General features: G+C 49.1%; 2 protein-coding genes across 2 annotated transcripts in view; one reads left to right on the forward strand and one right to left on the reverse strand.

The window, feature by feature from the left end:
• The window catches only part of CDIP1 (cell death inducing p53 target 1), a 41133-nt gene extending 29699 nt beyond the window's left edge, over positions 1 to 11434 (forward strand). Inside the window, exon 7 of the mRNA XM_075564335.1 lies at positions 10004 to 11434. Coding sequence (XP_075420450.1) covers positions 10004 to 10084 — 81 coding nt within the window. The 3' untranslated portion in view covers positions 10085 to 11434. The remainder of the gene's footprint in view (positions 1 to 10003) is intronic.
• HMOX2 (heme oxygenase 2) lies at positions 35 to 23685 on the reverse strand. The gene is made up of 6 exons (XM_075564329.1): positions 23579 to 23685; positions 3090 to 3209; positions 2143 to 2260; positions 1397 to 1888; positions 658 to 781; positions 35 to 575 (listed from the first exon to the last, which is right to left on the reverse strand). Exons 2-6 carry the CDS (start codon positions 3173 to 3175, stop codon positions 451 to 453), a joined length of 945 nt encoding a protein of 314 aa, XP_075420444.1. The 5' UTR covers positions 3176 to 3209; positions 23579 to 23685; the 3' UTR covers positions 35 to 450.
• Between the last annotated feature and the right edge of the window lie 49 nt (positions 23686 to 23734).

Below are 23734 nucleotides of genomic sequence, written 5' to 3' on the forward strand. Positions count from 1 at the left end.
CTGCAAAAAAAAAAAAGTGCCAGAGAAGATGACAGACAGTGGGGGATCCACTTTATTGAGCACTACAGCATTGATTTACTTAACACAGGCCCAGACCTCCTGGGGTGGGCTAGTGGAGGGCTGCTATCCAGGAAAGGGGGTCCTGGGCCCACAAGGGGCCCTACAGCAGTGCCCTGTGGGCCCCCAGCATTCCTACAAGAGGACAGATGTCTCCTACATGCTGAGTCCCCAGAAGTCCCCAGAGGGTCAGACCCAGGGTTGGAGGTGTGGGGCCCAGGGGGAGGGGCCGAGCCAACTCCACACCAGACGGCAGAGAGGACGCTGCAGGCATAGGCTTAAGCGTCTGGCTTTATTGTTGGTTTTTCTCAGACCAGGTATTAAAAAAGTCACCTGAGGTGGTAGTTCAGTCGGGTAAGGGGTGGGGTTGATGGCCACTAGAAGGTGGGCCCTTCACAGGTAGTACCAGGCTACGAGTCCAGCAGCCAGGGCCACACAGCTAGCAAGGATGAGCTGGAGGCTGGGAGTCAACACAGCCATGGCTGTTCGGAAGGGGCAGCTGCTGCCTTCCAGGGCACCTGGGTGTGGAACCAACAGGACACGGGGTTAGTGGGGCTGTGGCCTTGCCAGTGGGAGGGGCTAGGGAGGTCCCAGACCTACCTTTGTCCTTGGCAGCATAGTAGGGGCACTTGCGCACATCTCCTTTCCCATCGTGCACGGGAAGCCCATCTGTCAGGGTCTCCTGGGCCAACGTGGAGCCCTTCTGGTCCAGCTCACTGAAAATCTGGGAGGTATTCAGAATTTTTACCCTCAGCACAGACTGGGGGCGTTGTGGTGGCCTACCACAGAGGGGTGCCCCTGGATATTTAACCAGGCACCACACCCAGGGCTGGCTGTCCTGCTCGGAGGTAGATCCAGGGACTGAATCCACCAGGGAAAAGGGGTATGAGCACTGGTCCTCCCCAGGGTCTGTAGCAGGCTGGCCCTGTCACCTGCAAGGCTGGCATTTCTCTTCCTCATGTCACCATGCACCCAACACAAACACCTCCCCACCCCCTGGCTCAGCTCCCCTCGGCAGGCTCCTTGTAAGCAGCCTCTCTCTGAACTTACCTGCAGGAACCCCACAGCTGTCCACCCACTCTAGTTCAGAGTCCCCTGTGGAGAGGGAGGAGGCTGTCTCCACCAGCCCTCTCCTGCTGCCCACACCTGCCCCTTCTCTTCACAAGGCTCAGCGGTGGGCACTGGTTCCTAGGTTTACATCCTCTGATGGCCAATTTGGTTTCCTCCATGGCTGGGGACTCTGCAGGTGTATTAATGCCACTGATTCCCTTTTAGAAAACTCTGGATTTGTCCCCTACCTCCCATACCAGATACACAGATGAGTGTGAGCCCCACACACCTGCATGTTGAACTCAAAGGCCCTGTTGGCCTCCTGCACCACCCGCTCTTTGGTCTTCAGATCCAGGTCCAGGGCATTCATCCGGGCCCGGTAGAGCTGCTTGAACTGCTGGGCATTGTCCACATTCTCAAACATGTAGAACTGGGCCCCCTCCCCTGTGCTGGGGAGTTTCAAAGCCCGCTGGGCCACCTTCTTCAGCACTTGGCCCCCTGAGAGGTCCCCCATGTAGCGGGTGTAGGCGTGGGCCACCAGCAGCTCAGGCTCGTGCTGCCCCACATGGTGGATCCGATCCACGTACTTCTGGGCAGCCTTAGAGCACTGCACCTGCTCTTCCCAGTTCTCGCCGAAGAAGTAGGCCATGTCCTTGATGAGTGCTGCCTTCCGGTGCAGCTCCAAGGGGAAGTACAGGGGTGAGAAAGCCGGGTGGTCCTTGTTACGGTCCATTTCCTCCTCCAGGGCCGAGTAGGTAAAGTAAAGTGCAGTGGTGGCCAGCTGTGGGGTGGGGCAGGGTGACTGTGAGAAGGGTCGGCTCCCCCCATCCCAGCCACCCTCTGTACAGCGGAGTGTTCTCTGCAACACAGACGTGTACTTCATTTCCATTACTGTCAGTCCATCTGAGCCCGAAGAACCATAGCTTCCCTCCAGGAAGAGGCAAGAACAAGGCAGGAGGTGGGGGGGGGGCGGGGGAGGGCACTGCCCCAGAGGTGGTCTGGTACATGACCTCTGCAGAGACTGAGGGCCCATACCTTAAAGAGCTCCTTCTTGATGTTGCCTTTCAGGAAGTCTTTGACAAACTGGGTGTTTTCTGCCCGGTCATGCGCTTCCTTAGTCCCCTCCTTCAGGAGCTCTGAGAGGTCGGATATTCTGGGGAGATAATGGGGGCGGGTTGGGAATTAATCCCTCCTCACTCCTAGAAAAATACACGTGCTACCCACTAATGCTAATCCTGCTACAGCACAGAGCCAACGGAGAAGGACTGCATGGAACATCCTTTCAGTGTGAGAGCCGAGCCAGGACGCTGGCCAGGCAGAGACCAAGGGATGGTGTTTGTGCTGCTACAAAAAGGCCTTAGAATGAAGGGGTGGGGGCACCAGTACAGACATAGCAAAGAAGCTGGAGGAGCTCTTGCACACCGCCAACCTCCCCATCCTCATCCCATCTGCTCACTTTAGGAAGATGCTCCCCACTTGGCCCTGGCCAGCATCTCAGGAGGCTAGCCCAGGTCACACAGACATGGGCAGAAGATGGCTTCATTACCAGAATTACTTAAAGTTATAAAAGAACTTTGCCCACGACAGATATAATAAGAGGCTACAAGCAGTGAGGAATAGATGCTTGAAACTGGAGGCTTAGCACCACCAGAGCCCCCAAGCCCAGTCAGAAAAGGGGGAGGTCCCCAATGAAAGGACAAGCAGACTCTCACAAGGGCTAGTGCAGACACAGTGTCTGATTATACTTTCTCACCCTCTAAATGCAACACCACTAAGATTGTGAGAACAAAAAGGGTGGGGACGAGATGTCCCACCTCTGGGTGATGGGAGGACGGGACTCCCCTGGAGCTGCAGGGTGTGTGCACATGTGCGTGCAAGAGTACTCTATCTCTGGGTCCCAGCCACACATCCATGGCCACAGCCCAGGCAGCAGGGACCACGGTCAACCCTCACCCCACAGTAGCCAGCCTCGTCCCACTCACCTGGCCTGGCTCTCCCCATCCAAAGCCCTGGGGCTTGTTTTCTCCGACTCTTCCAGGCCCTCCGATGTCTCCAGTTCAGTGGACATGTTGCTGAATGTAGTTCCCTATGCACACTCCGCCCTGGGGACAAGACACAGTGGTGAAGCAGCAGCACCCCTCCAGGCACTCACTAGCTACTCAGTAGGGCCATTTCTGAATACAAACAGAACTGGATCACAGGATGGATGTGGCACCACTATTGTACGGAAGCAGGCTCTGTCCTTTTGTTTTAATATTGCACTGTGATTATGCAAAAGCATCCTTGTTAATAGCAAACACGCCCAAGCACCTAAGTGCTCACCCTGCAGCTTACTGCATATTCTCCCCCAAGGGGACACTAGCAGGGAGCAAAGCCTGTGAGGGACAATACTGACAGGCTCTGAGGAATGAGAAGACTTCTCTGTACTGCTCTTGCATGTTGCCTGTAAGCTTCAAACCAAGTAAAGTAAAAAATTACCTAAAACACCAGAAAATAATGCACCGCTGTCCTGACAGCCAGGAAAAGCACAGGCTCAGTTCTGAGGTGGTCCAGTGGTGTGGACGGTGGCAGAGTGTGCTTGGAAGGGAGGTTGGCCTGTCCCAGCAACTCTGTTGGAGTCACCCAGCAGCAGGCAGTGCGCTCAGCCCTGCTGCACTAAGGGATAGCACCTGTGGGCCTATCAGTCCCTGCTGCCAGGGCTAAGTCTTTGTCAGCTGGGGAACCAGATCCCACTGCTTGTGCAATAAACCCATGCCACATCCCGGAAGCCTCTGCCCCCGAGGTGCAGGGGCAGCCTTTTTGAAGACCTTTCGACAGCTGCACCGGGGCTAATGAAGCAACCCACAAAGACAGCTACCAGCCTTGGGCAAAGAACATTCTCTGCCCATCCTACCTAGAAGGGGGGGGGAGGAGGGGAAGTACACACCGCCCCCCCCACCCACCCACCATGCAACAGCAGAGGCAGTTCTCTTTGCTCTCTGAAAAGCTGTGTCCTCCTACCTCTTACTGACAAACCCTATTTCTCTCTAGAAACTACTGACATGCCCCATTATGGGGTCCCATCACAAATGAAGGACCTTTGTGGATATTCAACCTTTCAGTAGCAACAAGAGTTGCCCCAACCCACAAAAATCAAAATAGACCACTCTGTGATTCCACTGCAAGAAGTATTCAGAGTACCTTGTACCAAAGCAGGTAACTGGCTGCAGTGACAGAGAAAAAGGACATGTTGAGAAACAGAGGGCCACAGTTCAAACTGCAGCCACAAAGGTCTGCACACAATGCCACCATCAAAACACACCCCACCCCACCTCCACTGACCACAGCTCTGTGTCCAGGGTGCCAAAGGAACCTGGGCAGCTACGGGTGCTTGGCTTTTAGGGAACTCTGTTGTGGAGTTCTAGTGGTACAGTTGTTAAGCACTCAGCTAACTGGAAAGGTTGAAAAGACCAGCTGCTCTCTGGGAAGAGGAGGCATCTGCCTCCATCAAGATTTGCAGCCTTGGGACTCCCATGGGCAGGTCTACTCTCTTACAGCTTCATTAGAAGCAATCAACTCAAGGGTAGGGAATCTGTACTTTTTACCTTATGAAGTTCTTTTATATAAAGATGTCCAATTTCTCAAAAGTGTAGAGAGGGGTGGGAGTGAGGGAAACAGGAAATGAGAGAAACCAGGATCAAGTTAAGCAGCTAAGAGCCTGCGTAAGCCCAGGGGCTTCTTTCTTTGGTTTTTACAAATTCCAGAAAGGTTGATCTGTCCTCTTGTCCACATCCAGAAAAACACTGACCCCTGTTTATAAACTCTACCTCCACAACTCCATAATTCACCTTTGCTGCTCACCTGATCTGACAGAACACCCCTCCAGCGAACAGGTGTCAAGTTCCTGTGGGACTGGGGGATGAACTTGGGGAGCAGGCATGATGTGGTAATCAGCAACCTGGAATTAGAGAAGCTCGACCCACCTCTGATGCATGAGCATTGTGACACTTGGCAGTGACGAGATGGGCCTTACCGGGCCATCAGTAAGACACTCAGCAGCCAGCCTCCCAGCTACTGGCTCTCAGTCTGGGTGTCAGGATCCTGCTAATAACCCACAACCCACACACAAACAACATTTTCTAGAAGGCAATATGTGACAGCTTGCACTAGATGTGGAGGCTGCACTGTCATGGACCGCCCAAGTTGAACTGGAGGCTTAGAAGGCAGAGCGCACCTTCCAGGTGCCAAGGCCAAAACCATTCTCCAATCCTAGCTCAGTCTCCTGGGAACTCTTGTACTGGTGGCAGTACAGACAAAAATCCTACATCAAGGCTAGGTGGAGCACGCACGCACACGCATGCAGAATACACCGTTTAGATTCTAAAATACAAAGTACAAATGTGAATCAGGTATTTGGTTCTACATGAATGGGTAAGAAATTGGGTTTTATCTTTCATTGCTCAAATCTGACTTTGCCCTTTTATCTCTGCCAGGATTTTCTAGCTAACAACTTGTTTGTATCTTCCTTGCTTCAAGCTGGCCTCGAGGGAGAAAGAAGTGGCTGCTTCTGCATGCATTTACAGTTCGAGTAGCCCTAGTCTCTCCTCTAACCCAGTCTGTGACTCTCAGCTCAAAGATCAAATGGTCATAAATGATATACAGTGACTACAGGGACCCCAGCTCGCCCTTTTCCTGGATTACTGGCTCTGGTTCCTTTATTTCTCGTTAAGTGGGGACACTTGCTTCTGTTTTAGGGCCTCCCATAACTAGGCCATTCTTAACATGTCTACAGAATTTCACCAGACCTGAGCAGGCAGAAATGACTTGCCTAGCACAAATGTTATTTTCTGAGTATCTGTTCATATAAGGAGAACACATTCTAACATTCTACCCATCTATCAGTAGGAGAGACAGTAAGGTATACAAGGAAAAACCAGCAGATGATAGGAAGGTGGTGCAGGTAGATGTCTCCTGAGATCCTCCAAAGCCTCCTTGGCTTCATTTTCCTGGTAAACTGGAATTACTGCCTGCCCAGCATCCATGACCACTCGGCAGCTGGAGTGAGATACTGCCACTAAGACCACCTTATTAGGGAACATGAAGAGTTACTACGTTACCAGAGCCAGTGAGAATGAGTTTGCCTTTTTACTAGGCAGCCACCTGCCCTAAGGCGGCACACAGTCAGCTGTCCCTGTGTGCTGTTCAGGCCTCTGAGGACCCCAGGAAACTTCACAGGGGGAGAAGCCCAGTCTGGAAACTCAGCTTTGAGATGAACTTGTTCTCAGCACCATTTAAAAGCTGGCATTTATAAGAACAACCCCCCTGCCTGAGGCCAGTTCTGTACCCACTGGAAGAAGAGGTGTGCAGTGAGGGTGTCCTGTATCTGTCACCTGCAAATAGCCCCTATGGTCTGCGCTGCCCTGTGAGCCGGTGGTTTATAGGGCTCGCCCTTAGTTGACTTGCTGGAGCCCAGCTCTCCTGCTGAATGGGAAAGGGGATGTGGGCCTGAGTCCTGGGTGCTGTGCTTATTTTGTAGTGCCCTGGCTGAGTCAGTGAGGGTCCTCCTCCCAAAGGTGGGCTCTTGCTCCACCTCATATGTATGTGCCGAGGACCACGTGAACTAAGTGTGAGAGAACATTTCATAGATGCTATTGTGGTCCCAGCGTTGGCCTCTTCACTAAGTAAGGTGCCAAGTGTAGTGAGCAACGAAGTGACTGAGAACACTTAAGGAAGATGACAAAGCACATCGAGTCACTCTGGGCGGTCTCACCTGAGGGAACACTTGTTCTTACTAGGGAGGACCGTGGCCACTGCAGACTGAAGACCAGAGAGACAGCTGAGGGCCAGCTACATCTGGGTGGAGGCAGTAGACAGCAAATCAGCTCAAGGGACTTGATGAGAGGGGCCTCTCACCACAGGGAGGATGCATGTTATCCAGGTCAGTAGCTTCTGAAGATTAAGAATGATCTCGGGGCATATCAGTCAGCTGGTACAGCACAGTTCATCATGTTCCACATGCTAGTTTGGCAAGTAGCATCTAAGGCCTTAGGAGTTTATGAGCGGCCATCTAAGATGCATATATTGGGCTCTTCCTGTCTAGAGCATGGGAGAGTGAAGGAAATCAGTGTCATGGAATCAGACAAGACTAATGGTCCACCAAGCCACAGCCACTTCTTCCTCTAGCCTGAGACCAGAAGAACTAGATAGTACCAAGCCACTACCACTAGTGATCAACTTGACCAGGGACACAATAGAAAGTCCTAGTTAGAATGGGAGAAACTGTAGACAAAATTCAAGTGTCGTACAAAAAACCAGACTTGATGGACTAATGGAGACTAGAGGAACCCTGAGATCATCACCCCAAGATACTCTTTTAACCAGGAACTGAAGCCATGCTTAGTGATTACCTTTCAATCAAGTAGATCAGCCTGTAAAACAAACACCACCCTGAAGTGCTATTGTGCTCCTTGGTACAATCAACTATATGAGACCAAATAGACAGTATTTGTCCAGAAGGCAAAGAGGGGCAGGGAAACTCACTGCTATCGCATCCTATAGGACAGATTAGAATTGCCCTTTGGGTTCCCAAGACTGTAAGTAAGTCTTTAAGGGAGTAGAAAGTATCTTCCTCGAGACAGCTGGTGGTTTCGAACTGCTGACCCCAAGGTTAGCAGGCAGCCCAACTCATGGCCCACTATATCACCAGGGCTCCTTTAGAAATGGAAGACACCAAAAAAGAAAAGAAAGAAAGAAATGGAAGAGTGGAAAATGTAGACAGTGTTGACACATTTTCAAAATAGCAACCGAGGTCACAGAACAATCCCTTTATTTTTGTGTAAACTTTCACCTGCAACACAATAAAATGCTCAAAAAATAAGATGAAGAAATGGACTTCGGTCTTCTCAGAGCTCTGGTGCTGCCACTTCTGCACTCCCCTATAATCACTGTGTGAATTCCAGTGCAGTTCGCTGAACGGGCGGCCAGTAACCTCTGGGAGCGGAGCGAGTGAGACAAGAGTGCTGGGAACAGGAAGTCTCCAGAGACACACAGCACTTGGGTCAGAGTCACCCAGTGTGCACTTACACATCTGGGCACAGAGTGACCAGAAATCAAACTGCAAACTAGTTTGAAGGTCAGGAGGTCTGAGACTCCCCTTACAGATGTAAGGTGCTGCGTTGTTCTGGAGGCCTGGATCATCTCTAAACCCTAAGATCGTCCGAATAGGACAAGTCCTGAGAGTTTTAGATCATGGTTTTTGATTTTACTTTTTATTGTGAATTTGATGGGGGTTTACATTGCATCTGGTTGCTGATCTTTTGGAAGTAGATCACCAGGTCTTTCTTCCAAGGCATCTCTGGGTAGACTCCAACTCAACCTTCCTGTCAGCAGTAGAACACTTTGGACCCTTGCTCACCACTAGCTTGCTGAGCAGGCGTTCCAGCAGACTCCAAGGAAGGACCTAAACCTGGGACAAGGGCTGGGCGGGAGCTCCCTGCCACGGGTCCTGAGGCCAGCTGTAGCTTATAGATGCTTCCTGCCACAAACGAAACAAATATAAGACTCCTCGCTGCCTCACCTCGGTCAGAACAAGAACAGATCTGGCTGGGCTGGAGGAGATAAATGATCTTTAGTCTCTCCCATAAGCAGCACTTGGGGACAGGGGCTAGGGGTCAGGGCTGGAATTTTTAAAGGTCAGGACAAGACTAATGGGGAGGCAAAGTGCAGGCACCAAACACAACAAAGGCCTGGTGTGACAGGAAATGCTAATACCTAGGCCATCTCAGGAGACCCATCAAGTAAGAATTAGGAATTCATTCAACTTTGGGACAATACCTCTTGTCCTGTGTATCCTTTGTCAATCACATTTCCCCTCACTCAGGCACACTGTCAACTGAAGTCAGTAGCTACCACTAAATGACACCTGGAGGGGGAAGGATGTGAGCAAAATGCTGCAGCTGAATTTCCACTTTGGAATACTAAGTCATACTCTTGGTTCCTGGGGGCTCTCTCCACCCAGGACAGTGTGGTGTTGAGGGGAGAGCATGGGGTAACTAAGAAGCAACAGAGACCCGAGTACCATATAATATGGCCAAGGTCACTCAGGCAATGGTCATGTTAGGACCAAACCTCCCCTCCAAAAACAGTAGCTGTAGAGTTGACACTGACTCATAGTGACCCTCCAGGATAAGGTAGCACTGCACCCGAGGGTGTCCAAGCTGTCAGAACCCCACAGGGATTACAGAGGCAGACTGCCACATTTTCCTCACAGAAAGTGGCTGGAGGGTTTGAACCACTGGCCTTCCAGTTAGCCATCGAGTGCTTAACCATTGCCCCTACTTTAGGATCAAAACTGAGTTTGTTCTGAATGCCATGTGATCCCACGTTGGCATGTCCACTTGGACACGAGCACTGCGGGAGGCCAGCGCCTTTCCCACCCACTGGTAGGCAGAATTCTCAGGGGGCTCCCAACGCTAGTCTCTGAGGAGTCAATGCTCAGGTTACCAGGAAGCCTCAGAAGCTGCTGTGGCCTCACCCCCAGCACTCACCTTGGCTTACTCAGATTACAAAGTAAGTCAATCTGAGGGTCCCTGGGATGCTCCTTTCGATGGCTAGTGCGGCTAGCAGCCCAGGAAAAGATGGCACATACCCCCACACTTGGTGCCTGCAGCCAGACCTGGCAGGCCTTGGTGGACAATGAAGCCCTGTCTTGGGCACCCCCCTCCCCAGGGGAAGTCACAATAGGGTCTGTCCATCTCTATGGCACCCATCACCACAGTAACTACCACAGTAACGCACAGGAGGGGAAGTTCTGGTTTGTGGACTGAGCCCATTCAAGCTTATGTTGAGACTTTGAAATGTACACAGGGGCTTCAAAGCATTCATGAGAAAATAATTTGTCTTTACCTTTTAATCCTAGGGTTCCAGGAACTTCTGGAAATCCCCTGAACTATTCTGTCTTGGTACAATGGGCAGGAAGTGTATCAACATAAACTTCTAGTAAGACCAGCCACTCCACTGGCGCAGACACTAGTCCATCTGAGGACGTAGCTCCTTTCTCACTTCAGACCTGAGGAGACCTTCACACGTTTACATAGGTCTACAGAGCTGGTGTTACTGCCCAGAAGTGGGGGGAGGGACAAGGGCAAGGACACAAGCCCAGACAACTCCAAGTGCCAGGCCCCATCTGCTCTGGGTCCTGTCTATGGGGGCATGGGAGGCAGCAGCAGCTATTGGGCTGTCTCAGAGGAGTGGCTGCCACCTCGGCACACCAACAGGCCTTGCCTCTACCAGTGGAGCTTTAATGGTTAAGAAATTTGGGATTATTTCTGTGTGGGTGCTGGTGTGTGTGTTGAGTTTTGAGGCTGAAGACTAATGCCTTCAGACTGATCTGCCCTTGTTTTACTTTCTGGTGGCTCCTTCATGCTAAGTGGGACAGAAGAGGCTTGCCCTTCTGTCCCTGTGTGTCTGTGGGGCAGGAGAGACAATGGTCTGTGGGAGGGGCTGGAGCACAGAGGATGTGAAATTACCAGCCGCTGTCACCTCTCACAACCAGAGCTGCTTATCTTCCACACTAGCCTGCCTTGCAGAATGAGCAAGCAGTGACAGAGTCATATTTAACGCAATCCAATGTTTTCAAGATAAAACATCTTCACCACTAGTAGCAAATGGTCAGGAGCTCTGATGACATAGTGGCATTGCTACCCCGCAAGGTCCCCAAGGTCGGCAGTTTCTTACCATGAGTCAGTCCCAACTCAATGGCAGTGAGTTTGGTTTTTGAGTAATAAATTACTTATATCACAACCTCATAATCACATTTAAACCATGAAAACTGAGGTAGTCCGGGAGGAGACAAGCCGGTCAGGGTGCAATGCAGCAATGATGAAACATATAACTTGCCTCTAGTTCCTAAATGCTTCCTCTCCCACCACTATCATGATCCCAATTCTACCTTACAAATCTGGCTAGACCAGAGGATGTACACTAGTATAGATAGGAACTGGAAACACAGGGAATTCAGGGCAGATGATCCCTTCAGGACCAGTGGTATGAGTAGCAATCCTGGGAGGGTGGAGGGAGGATGGGTTGGAAATGGGGAATGGATTACAAAGATCTACATATAACCTCCTCCCTGGAGGATGGACAACAGAAAAGTGGGTGAAGGGAGATGTTGGACAGTGAAAGATATGACAAAATAATCATTTGTAAATTATCAAGGGTTCATGAGGGAGGGGAAAAAGTAAGGAACTGATGCCAGGGGCTTGGGTGGAGAGCAAAAGTTTTGAGAATGGTAAGGGCAATGAATGTACAAATGTGCTTTACACAATTGATGTATTTATGGATTGTAATAAGAGTTGTATGAGCCCTTAATAAAACGATTAAAAAAAAGAAATCTGAAGTAGTTAGTTTATTGTGTCAACCTGGCCCATAAACACATATGGGGTTAATTGAAGGACAGAGGGATAAATGGCTCGGTAAGCCTCCCCTTTCCAGTTCTCGGGTAGTTGGACCAGGGTGTAGCTGCCTTAGCAGTTCCCTGCTTCAGCTGGCAAGGCTCACTTCCTGAAAGACATCCCTGAGGAGAAGCTGCATGGACCTACTCTGATGCAGCTCCGGGTGCTAGAGCAGCTGTGTGGAGACCCCTGCCAGTGCTGGGATGCTTACACGCTCACTGATTCGGCTTTCCTCCTGCAGTCAGTGTCACAGTGTGAGATGGAGGAGGACTTTGTGGATTGGTGTTGGACTTATAGGTTAATGTTGGATTGTGGGCTTTGGCAGCACTGGGTTGGGATTTTTTTGATGTGCACTTAACCTTTATATAAAACTCTCTCTTAAAAAATAATAAAATAAAACTCTCTCTTATTCATGAGTTTCTGTGGATTTGTTTCTCAAAGGTACCCAGACTAACACAAAAACCAAACCTTCTGCCATCAATTCCAACTCCTAAAGACCCTAAGGGACGGAACAGAACTGCCCCATTGGGTTTCCAAAGCCCGAAATCTTTTTTTTTTTTTAAGCCGGAAATCTTAATGGAAGCAGACTCCTGGCTCTGTTCCCGTGGAGCAGCTGGTGACTTCAAACCACAAATCTCTTGGCCAAAGCCAAATGCTTAACCACTGTGTCACTAGGGCTCCTTTATAACTAAATTTACCCACCCTCTGCCAATGGGTAGATTGCAAATCACAGTGACCCTATATAAAGTTTTGGAAACTTTAAAAGAGCAGATGGCCTCACCTTTCTCCCTCAGAGCAGCTGGTGGGTTTGAAATAACAACCTTGAGGTTACACCCAGCCTACGGGGCCACCTGGGCTCCTTATAATCATGCTTAGAACATAGAAAATCAGAATGACCGGTGATTATGTAACACAGTATCTTCAAATCATCTTTCTAAAAAGGTCTTCTAGGCTCCAGCTCCCCCGAGAAGCCCTCCCTGGTGGTGCTCGGCCTGCTCTCCACATGGAGTCTGCACAGCCCCAGCCTCCCTCTCTTCACCAGTGATGAAATTCCTGGAACATAGCCTCCCCACTAAAACTCATAAAGCCCCTGCTGGGAGGAGTAGAACTACTCCTTTGGGTTTCCAAGACTGTTAGTCAAGTAAAATCTACAGAGAACCTACAGGAAGAAGGTTAGCACTAAGAGAAGTATCCAGGGGAAACGTTCTCAAGGAGCCCCTGAGGTGCAGGCACTGCTGTGGGAGTATGGAAGAGGAAGGGCACGTGCCTTGTTTTGTTTCGTGAGGGCAACCCATCAATAAAAAGAAACGTTTGGGTAACTGAAAAAATGTGCAAAAACTGAAAAAGCGATCCTGTGATAAGCTGGATTTGCATTTTATAACTCATGGCCAGCAATCCCCAGCCCAGTGGTTCTCAACTGGGGACCATCGTCCCTGCTACACCAGGGGACATTCAGTAATGTCTGGAGGCATTTTTGGGGTGTCACAACTATTTGCATTCTAGTGGGTATAGCTCAGGGCTCCTGGTCAGTTTGCAATGATGCACAGGGCAGTGCCTCCACAACAAAGCTGAGGCTGCCGCCCCCGCCCTCTGCCGCCCCGGTGCAGAGGTAGTTTTCACAAAGACTCGCATCTGAGCTCCCTCTCAGGCCTTCAGTCATTTACAAAGAAAAGATGACATTTGTTTTGGTACAAAGTTTCCAACCTTACTCAGCACACCTTTATCAAACACCCTTTATAATGCTTTCTGGGGCAAGTGAATTTCAGAAAACACAAGAGGCTACTGGTACCAGGGGCAATTTGGCACTGCCCACAGATGGCAATGAAAAGGATCATCGTGCCTTAACAAAGCCAGGAAATGGTGAAGGCCCCGACAGAAGTGTAGGCTGGATCATAAAACAGGGAGAAATCTGCCATTTACTAGTCTGGTGACTGACTGATCAGGGGACTACAAAACAGGAGAGCTAAGTTCTATGACCAGTTGTACTACCAGGAACTAGAGAGACAGAGAGAGACAGAGAGAGAGAGAGAGAGATAAAAGGTAGCATAGCTCCTAAACACAAGTTCTAGGAAACAATGATGTGGGTGCTTTGGAAGGCCTGATGTTCCATTCGGAGCTACTGGCCCACCGCCATCGAATGGATCCTGATTCACAGAGACCTGTACAGAGTTTCCAAGGCTTTAAATGTTTATGGGACCAGACAGCCTCCTTTTTCTCCCAAGCAACAGTGGTGTGTTTGAACCACTGGCCTTGTGGTTACAGTCCAATACTTACCAAACAGTGCCACCAGGGCTCAGCAAGCCTTTTACATCTCGTCTATTACTTCTAATCCTGTTACTGTGTTTATTTGCATGTTTTCCCAGAGGACAACTCATGTATCCTTATATCTTCCTGCCCAAAACCTGGCCTGTCAGGGTTCTGCTGAGGGAACAAATTATTTAAGGAATTCCAAAAATCCAGAGATTCGCAAAGAGCTGCTGATAAAGAGGACAAGGACAAGTGACAGCGAGTCCTAGAAGTGAGAAAGAGTGCAGAAACGTCTCCTGACTGGGGAGTTCAGCATGTAATACTTTGCACTTAGGTGACTCCTCTGGCTACAGGCGAGTTGAAGGGGAAAGAAAGGAAGCCTTTCTGCCCTGGTAGAGACAGGGCTCCAGAGAGCTCGCCTTTCAGCTGCTGTTCCAAGGTCTCTGAAAGCCTGATTAGAGTAATGGAAATGTTACAGGGAAATCTTTACTAGTCAAGGAAACCAATGCTTGCCAGCACGCCTGCACCTTACCACGTGACACACGGACACTGTGGCTGGGGGTGGGGAGGAATCTTTTATTCCCTCTAGTTTTCCTTGTACACGGCTTTGGTCCTCTTCATGTTTGTGCCTGTAAGGAAGGGATCAGCGGCAAGAAGCCAATGGCTCTACGATTTCCTAACAAACCCAGTCTGTCTGAAGGTACACTGTGAAGGAAACACACCAGAGGATTACAGTTGATCATTACCGCCAGGGGAAAAACCGCAAACCTGTGATCACAATTTCCTGAAGAGAAAAAAGGAGAGGCTTGCTTCTAAGACTGAATTAACTTCTTCCATCTTTTCAAGTGAGGTGGTGCCTAGAAAGACACTAATCCCAAGATACATAAATGTTCGCCCATAATTCCCCCAGGATGTCTACTATTGACTGAGGATATGGACATTCATGGTCCACAAATACTCAGTGCCTTCAAACGATGCTATAGGACACAATAAAACTCCTCCTTCAGGGTTTCCGAGACTGTACATCTGTACAGGAGCAGAAAGCATCATCTTTCTTCCTTGGAGCAGCAGGTGGTCTCAAACAGCTGACCTTGCAGTTAGCAGCCAAACATATATTCCACTACACTACCAGGGCTCCATTATTGTGGTTCGTTACCATGGAACTGAGGCCAGCTGCTGAGACTCCATGTACGCAGAGGAGAGCTACTCCAGAGGGTTTTCATGGCAGTGACCTTCTGGAAGCAGATTGCAGGCCTGCCTTCCAAGGTGAGTGAGAGCTGAACTGCCAACCTTTTGGCTGGTAGTCAGGGGCTCAGAGGACATGCTTAGGCAATAATTAATACGTAACCTCAGAAAAGGAAGACAAGATGGGGAGGGTAACTGTCCCACAGCTCATCAGTCAGAGAAGCAGAAAGTAGGCACTTTGGAACTCAGCAAGTTACACACAACCCTTTTTTCCAAATCAAAGGGCACACAGAAGGCCAACATTTAAGACACAGAGGTGGAGCTTCTGTAATTGGGGGAAGGTAAGAATTCGGGAGCTCAGCTTCCAAACCCTACCTAGTTTGTGCCCCTGTGGTCTAGGCTAGGACGTTTGCTTACATAGGCAGCAGGCATTTGGTTTCCAGATGTACTAGATGTTTACAGAAACAGTGGGAAGCTAGTCCTGAACCAGCCACCATCATCAGGCCAACCTGGGGCTTTGCAGCAGTGGGAAGGCTGCCTCTGCTTTTCCACACTTCACTTCCAACAGCCCAACAAGCACCTTCCAGAAAACCTCCCCAAAGCCCATGATTTGTACATCTACAAGTCACTCCCTCAGCCACTGTGTGCTTAGGGCTTTGCCTGCATTCGCTCTATCTAATCAGCTGCACTTTACTGTAAGGTCCCTGTGGGCGGACATGAGCCTTGCTTGCTTTGTCCTCACCCATTCTAGCCTATTAGGGTGCTTTAGCCCTGAGCAGTGTCCAGTGTTCCAGGAACCAGATTAGACCACAGTATACACATGGGGACACACTGTTCTTTGGATGAACATTCATGCACATCCCATGACAGTTGGTGTTCCATGAAGGCTGCTTGTTTACAAAGGAATGTCCCTAAGGGATTCTGTTGATGACATGCTATCCACGTAACTGAAAACTACAGAGACCTGAGCCTCTTTGGTTATAAGTCCCTTAGAGGGTATGAGGAAAGCTACAGAGACTTCAGGAAGATCACATATAAAAAAGGAACATTGTCCATACCAGAGGATCCCCAGCCCAGTAGTTCTCAACTGGGGACCATTGGCCCTGCTACACCAGGGGACATTCAGTAATTCACAATTCCCCACAAGTTTATCTATTGTCCCAGAATTCCAGGTTAGAAATCCCTGCCTCAAGACACCCCTTATGAATGTGTCCTCTTTGTGACTCTTGGGCTCTCAGGGGATTCACCAGCTATCTCCTCTCTCTGGCCCCTTTTGGTCCTCTGTTACCTCCTCCCCTCTTTCCTTCCAGTTCTGCCACTGACCAATCCCGGGGTTCAATTCAAGTTCTCCCTCTTCCTCTGTTGCTCAGTGTACTTCAACTTCCCTGTCACCCAGAACAGAGTGTTAGGATGACAGCCACCAGTTTTGCCAACTCAGAGGGGTCTGGAAGTATGCTGGGGTATTATTGGCTGTCTTTGTCCATCTTCTCACCGCCCAGTACTCTGCACACCGCAAACGTTCAAAGCAGACTTACCAGGTGGCAGTTATTTCTGCTGTCACTCTAATGCCTTTTGGCATTGAGCCTTTTTTTTAGCATGTGGACATGGGATTGGAAGGGCCACACGGAGAGGCGGAAAAGCATAACCGGCAGCAGGGAGTCAGCCCTGGGGTAGTGAATTACTTGCTATGGCCCTTCTAGCCACAGTCCTCTGTTTCACGATAAATTACAGGCCTATCCTCTATGCCTATGGTTACTGTCTCATTTTGGTGCACTGCCCATTATATTAATGAGACAGGACTGTTATTAGGTGCTGTCAAGTTGATTCTGACTCACAGAAACCGTATGTACAGCAGAACAAAACACTACCCAGTCTGGCACCATCCTCACAATCGCCCTTCCGTTTGAGGCCACATCAAGTATATCTGAATAGGTGTGCGTAGACAAAGTTTGCTCTTGCTCTGGATCAGGTTCTTGAGACTTAAGACAGCAGCCTGTCATCTGACTCAAACTGTCAGCTTCCCCAGCACTGTGAGTCAATGACCCTTGTCTAACCTGCTAATCTAGGGTGAGCAGCCCTTGCAACCAGTAAATGAGGGGAACCCTCCAGACTAACATCTGACCCACAGATTCACAACCTACCAGCTCCACAACTGTCTAAGTCATATCCTTTGACAGTTTGTGAGTTCTGTGTGATGCCACAGCAAATTACAAAATCCTAAAAAAGAAGGGGGAGGGGAGGATCCCTGGAGGCATAGTGGGCTAAACAATGAGCTCCTAACCACAAGGTCAGTGATTTGAACCTATCAGCTGCTACAAGGGAGAAAGATGAGGCTGTCTACTTCTGTGATGACTTAAAGTCTCAAAAACTCACAGGGGAATTCTACTCTGCCCTATAAGGTTCTATATAGGTTAAAGATGATGGAGCAGAAGGCCTGATCTTTCTCCCATGGAGTGGCTAGTGGGTTTGAACTGCTGACCTTGGGGTTATGTGGGATACAGAAAGATTTTTCCCCAGGTTGTTCCCCATTTTGTATACCCAAACCTAGGAAGCTGCTTGCAACACATGGTAAATGACTACTTTGGGGTCAACACAAGCTGCTTACCCCACTGAGGGCATCAGCCTCCATCTAAAGCAATCAGATCCTATTGTCTGTCCCATTATGGGTGGGACCCACTCTCTGCTGATAAGGATAGTGGATTGTATTCCTGAAGGAGAGCTCAAAGACAAGGTCAAGTCAACTCAAGGAAGACCAAGGTTAGGCTGCCATCTTGAATCTAGGGTCCACTCATCTAGTCCCTCCCCTTCCTATTTCATCTACACCCTTAGCATATCCCCTGCTGTCGTTCGTATGCCTATTGTACAGCCCCTTCCTGTTCCGATGTGGTTACTTGTAATCAGAAGGGCTTGCACGGCCCCCTATATATCTATAAGCCGTGACTACAAATATATCCTCTCCTACTCTCATCTCTCACCTCCACATGGACCACCAAGAGGGGCTGACATGAGCATGCTACCATAAAATGTGCTGGCTCCTTTATTCTATCTTCTCTCCTACCTTTCCTGTCTTCTATGACTTTACTATGATCTTTATAATATTATAGCCGTACAATTGCACCTACAGACCCCCACGGATGTTAGAGGCTGGTTTACTCTAACAGGATTAGCAGCCCAACATGTAGCCACTAGGCCACCAGGGTCCCTGAAGGTCCTCCAGAATGCCTTTTTCTTTTTTAAACGTTTTATTAGGGGCTCATACAACTCTTATTACAATCCATACATACACCAATAGTGTAAAGCACATCTGTACATTCATTGCCCTCATCATTCTCAAAGCATCTGCTCTCCACGTAAGCCCTTGGCATCAGGTTCTCTTTTTTTAGTAGCCTTTTTTCTGCAAACACAAAAGTTCTTACAAAGCAGAACCACCAGATGCTGACCACAGACATTTGAAAATTCTGCTGAGGTTAATAAAAACCCCGGTGTGTGGTAGAGGAATGGAGCCTTTTCCAAGCTATTTTCTAATTAGTAGTATAGCCTCTCTCCTGCCTTCCTGGAGAAGATGAAGGGAGTGAAGGTTTGACGCCTCCTCTCCTCACAGTGAGCCTGGCCCAGCTACTACTTGATGTTGCCTTTGTCCGGCCCTTCTCCCAGTGCACACTCTGTGCACATGACTTTTCCCTTGTCTTTCTGCCTCCATGCCACACTGCCCTGGAGACAGTTCCCAAGGGTAGCGCTTAGCACCCCCCATGGTCTAAGCAGGAGAATAGCAGACCAGAAATACAGTTTCACAGGTGACATTCCATGTGATCTATCACTTGCAACAAACATCATGCTCGTGGTCTCTATGGCCACAAGGATAGGAAAGATCTTGCTCTGAATTTCAAGTAGTTGGAGATTTAGAGGCTAAGACCCACTGCCCTCAAGGCGATTCTGAATTATAGCAACCCTATAGGGCAGGGTTAGGGTTTCCAAATCGGTAAATCTTCGTGGAAGCAGACTGCCTGTGTCATCTTTGTCCCCAGTGTCGCTGGTGAGCTCAAACCACGGATCTCAATTAGCAGCCCAATATTTAACCCACGGCACCACCAGGGCTCCTCCAGAGGGAAAGAGAGATGGGGAAATAAAACAAAAGTAACATGATGAGATAAGTGCACCATACTGTAAATTCTAACTGTGCATTACAACAGTGCTGAACTTGGAGTCGTACGTTCCAAATTTTCTGGGGCAGATCTGTATCAAGTACCCCGTCCCACAACCCCTTCAGGGGACCCATACTCTCAGACCATGGGTCTATTCCAGTGTTTGGCTTCAAAAAAGTGTGATCACCACAGCTCCTGATGAAGCAGGCCAGCCAAGTCCCTTAGCCAAACCACAGGGGCAGCTTGTTTTGGTCATGCCAATCAGTACCTTCTTGTACCACATGGAGAAGGACTCAGGTAAATGACAGACGGCTTCAACACAATACAGATGAGAGAGAACACAATGCAATAGACTAAGAACTCTCGCCAGGAGGAAGATATGAAGCTTGGAAAAATTTTAAAAGTTGGGATGAGGTGCATGACACCTCCCCTACCCTCTGCCATACCCTTTTAAAGTTACTGGGAACCATTCCAATAATTAGACCGATGAGACTTCTGGAAAGAAAACAAATCTATTCCTGTGACATCCCCCTCCCCAAAGCAGCAGGACGGGACTCCCCTTCTGCTTGGCCTGGGATCTAAAAGCTGAAAGGACAGTTGTCACCCTACAACAATCCCTTCTTTCTTTCCTCTTCTGCTGTTCCTTCACTCTTGTAGCCTATTCACTTACCTCTCTGCCCTTCTCGAGCCTCCGTTCCTCCCCACTTCAGTCTTGCCTATGCTCTTGACAATGAAAACCCCTGGGAAACTCAAAAAATATACATTCCCAGGCCCAATCCCAACCTTCTCCAAACAGAAATGTTTAGAAACCCCTGTCTGAGATCAATTCCTTGCACTCAAAGGCTCCAAAGACTTCTCGGGTGCATTGGGTATTACCCTCAGAGTTAAGATTTCGAAACTGAGGCTCCAAAGGTTTCAAGGCGTTGCTCTTAGTAAAAGATAAAACTGGCACAACTTCCTCCTTTTTTCTCTTTCAGGAAACCAAATAATTTCTTTTTCTGCTCCTTATAGTTTAAATTCATATGCATATATTTAGATTCATGTATATGTAGAACAAAATGCCTAGTGTTGGAATAGCTGCCAGTGAGAGGAACCAAAAAGGTTACAAACTGAGGAATGAGCAGAACTATGCCCCTTACAGTTGTCATTTGGGGATGCGCACACAGATCTGGTCCATCTGGAGACTCTCATCCTGGATACAGAAGGCCACATTTTAAAAATCTGCAGCCATTTCTACTCCATAAGCAAACTAGACAGTACTTAATTTCCTCTTAGAATTGTTGCCTAAAATGGACTGATCACCTTAAAGAAATGCATGTTTGCTAAAAGGCTTTCAAATTATATCCCAACAACAGACAAGGCCTATAACGTGACAACCACCACCACGGAGGGAGGGGCGTGCCTTCAGTATCATCAACCAGATGAAACTAAGAGGGCAGCGTTTGTCCAAAAACAAAGCTCGGGGAAAAAAATAAAAATAAAAAAACAAAGCTTGGAAGACAGGTAGGGACAAGAAAGAACAAATGGAGATGGAGAATTCAGAGAAGTAGGAAGAACGCTGTTCCACTGTGGTGACTGCAACCAAGGTCATGAAACTGAATGTATATAAACCGGTGGCTCTGCTTTGGAGACTTTCACCCCAAACTAAAAAAAAGCTCAAAAATAAGGCCTTATGGAAACCTGTTCCATGGAAAGAACCTCTAAGACTGAATTCCTGTTTTCACCTGCCTAATAAACTGCTCAGAACATTGCTGAGCAAGGATGTGACTATCGATGTGATTGATATGAAGACCCAGAGGAGTTCCCATTTCTGATTCTGTTGGTCATGATCACTGATGCCTCAGATGCAGTCTTTTGACGAGCTGTTTGTAACTGAATCCTCTTTACAATGGCGGAACATTATGCTCTCATCAGAACACATTGATGATTCAGAACACATCAATAAACATCATTGCATATTCTGTAAAGTATGTAATGTTGTTAGATCAGCCCATCAATTACCGGCTGCCATATATCAGTACCTTGTGTGTAAAATTTATTAGACATTTTAAAAGCAAACTTTAGAGTGACTCAGCTGCCTTCATTCATTAGCTTTAAAATATAAAATATGTCATCCCATGGACGGCAACATGTTATGGGAAGTATCTGGAGTTGATAAAGAAAAGTAAACTATACAGCAGACAATATTAACACCAGTGTGCTTACCAGAATGAAATGCCTTCCGGGGTATCAAAAAAAGGGGAGACCTTGATACAAGCAGTTAACTTAATGATTCCAACTAAAGATTCACCTTTCTCTTGTTGGTGGAAAGAATTCACTGGTAATGGTGTGCCTTCTTAACAGCACAAAAATATCCTGAGAAATTATTCAGATTACAATAAAAAAACAGAACTTTCATCCTACGGTTTGGCAGAAAACAAAGCTAGTAATTTAAAAGCAGATGAACTTCGCTATGTTGAGTACAGAATAATAGAGGGAAAAAAGAGTACACTGGAGAAAAAAAATTACACTGAATGCCTGTGTATAACTTTTTAGTTACCCCTGCATTGGTCTGCTAATCCCACCAGCCACTCCACGGACAAAAGATGAGACTCCGTTTCTGTAAAGATTTATAGCTTTGCCAAGCCCTATAAAGGGTTGCTATGATTTGGGATTCACTGAATGGCAGGGGGTTGGATTGAGGGGGGGTTATGTTATACAAATGATATACAACGATGTAATCTAGAACTCCAGTTTTCATCTCTTTTCTCTCCAAGAGGTTAAAAAATCAATTCTAAATTTTACACCAAAACACACTCACTCATCCAATATTTGGTGCAACCCTGATACAGAGCTAAGTAGTCCTATGAAATATCCACTTTGAAAAGCAACCACCCCACCCCCAGCCCCCAAATCAAGAGCAGCCTTAAAGCCTTAGCTGCCTAGAGGGTAAATTAAAGACATGAACACTTCACTGTTTGGAACTCATCTTCTATGGGCCTAGGTCACTTGACTCTGGTAACTCACAGCTTATTGGCCAAGCTAAAGGGGAAAAAAGGAAATCAAATGGGAATCACAGGATTTCCTTTACATCCCCAGTGAATGTGCTCATTCATTCAATGAATGTGTTTCCGAGGTTTCTCCAATTCCCACACCCTCATTAGTTTGATAGCCCCCCCCACCCAAGAGTTTATTGGAAATCTCTTTTCAAATTTCACCAAGTAAACATGAAAATGTCCTCACGAACTTTAATCTCCTGGTAAGCAAATGTTCTATCTTTATAATGCTTCTTGGAAAACACTTAAGGGGCAAAACAGACTTCCTAACACGGTCCTTATCTCCCACTACTCTCACCCACAGGAAGAAAAATGGAAAAATTTCACAAAGGAGTAAAAATGAACCACGAAAATAAATAAATTACACACACACACACTGGCTAAAGGCATGCCAGCCATTCAAATGCACAGAATCAGTAAGCTCCTGTTCCAGTCTATTTGCGCTTCGCAAGGAAGAAGGAAGGCAGTTTAGGTGAGCTCATCTACTTCCAATTCCAGCAATGCGCTTGAGCGCACCAAATTTGGAGGGTAGGCCAGTCGCAGGATCTGCGACTCATCCTAAATTCACTGCTCAGGTGGGCAACGATCAACTCCCAGGATTGCTGGCATCTTTGCGGGTGGGGCTCAACAATACACGGCAGGCCTTTGTGCATTGTCTGAATCACACGCGCCTAGGCTGGTTCAGGGCGACGTCGTCACCACACACAGAGGAGGGGACACCCCGGCTCCTCAAAACCCTTCCCAATGGCGTGACACAGCCGGGGCTGAGCCTACACCTACGCTCTGACCTGGCAGGTGGACCGGTCCAAATTAACGAGCTGCCCCGCGAGCTGAGTGAGCCCTCCCTGCCTGGCTCTCGGCGGCCCCGGGCATGCCAAGGGTCACGCGTGTCGCAGTCGAGACTTTGATTCAATGGTCACTTCCGATGGACGGGAGTCAAGGGAAGGGCGAAACCTCCGCGCATGCCAACGGTCCCCATCTCCGACGCCGGTCCCCGCAGGCCCAAGAACGCAGAGATCCCGCGTCAGAAGCTGCCACCCTGATGCGGTGTCACGGTCCCCTCTCCCGAAGACCCCGTGACACGAGAAGGGAGTGGGCCCAACCTACACGAACCCAAGTGGCCGTCGGGCCTGCCCAGCTGCCCGCTAAGGGGTCCTCGGGAAAGCAGGGTCTCCTCGGCTGCCACGCCCACGCGCAGCCGGTCCCACTGGGGTCCCTCCCCCAGCCGCACCCCGTTTCCGGTCGCCCCCCACCCCTCAGCGCCCCTGGGCGGCCCTTCTCTCGCCACGGAGGCCCCCCGCATTCTGGCCCGCCTGGGTCTCCTTTCGGGCGCACGCCGGGCCCGCCGCGGGCTGGGCTTCGAGGGCCAGGCAGGGATCGAGGGCCGAGGACCCGGGAGGAAAGCTCTGAAGGGCGCGGGCCACTCACTCACCAGCCGCCACCAGCCGCCGGTGCGCAGTCCCTCAGCCCGTGACTCACTCCCTCAGGCGCTGCGGCCGCCGCAGCCGAGCGGGCGACGGGAAGGCGGCCAGACGTAGCCACGCAGCGCGCGGGGCGGGGCCTGCGGAGCCAAGCGGCGCGGGGGCGG

This window comes from Tenrec ecaudatus, chromosome 12 (assembly GCF_050624435.1).
Source record: "Tenrec ecaudatus isolate mTenEca1 chromosome 12, mTenEca1.hap1, whole genome shotgun sequence".
In the NCBI taxonomy this organism is placed as follows: domain Eukaryota; kingdom Metazoa; phylum Chordata; class Mammalia; order Afrosoricida; family Tenrecidae; genus Tenrec; species Tenrec ecaudatus.

Excerpts from the sequence above, each read along its gene's own strand:
- HMOX2 (XM_075564329.1), bottom strand. The coding sequence starts at position 3,175 with ATGTCCACTGAACTGGAGACATCGGAGGGCCTGGAAGAGTCGGAGAAA. Across the intron at positions 782-1,396 it reads CCTTTGAGTTCAACATGCAG|ATTTTCAGTGAGCTGGACCA; the intron begins GTGTGTGGGGCT and ends AATACCTCCCAG. Across the intron at positions 576-657 it reads CTATGCTGCCAAGGACAAAG|GTGCCCTGGAAGGCAGCAGC; the intron begins GTAGGTCTGGGA and ends TTCCACACCCAG.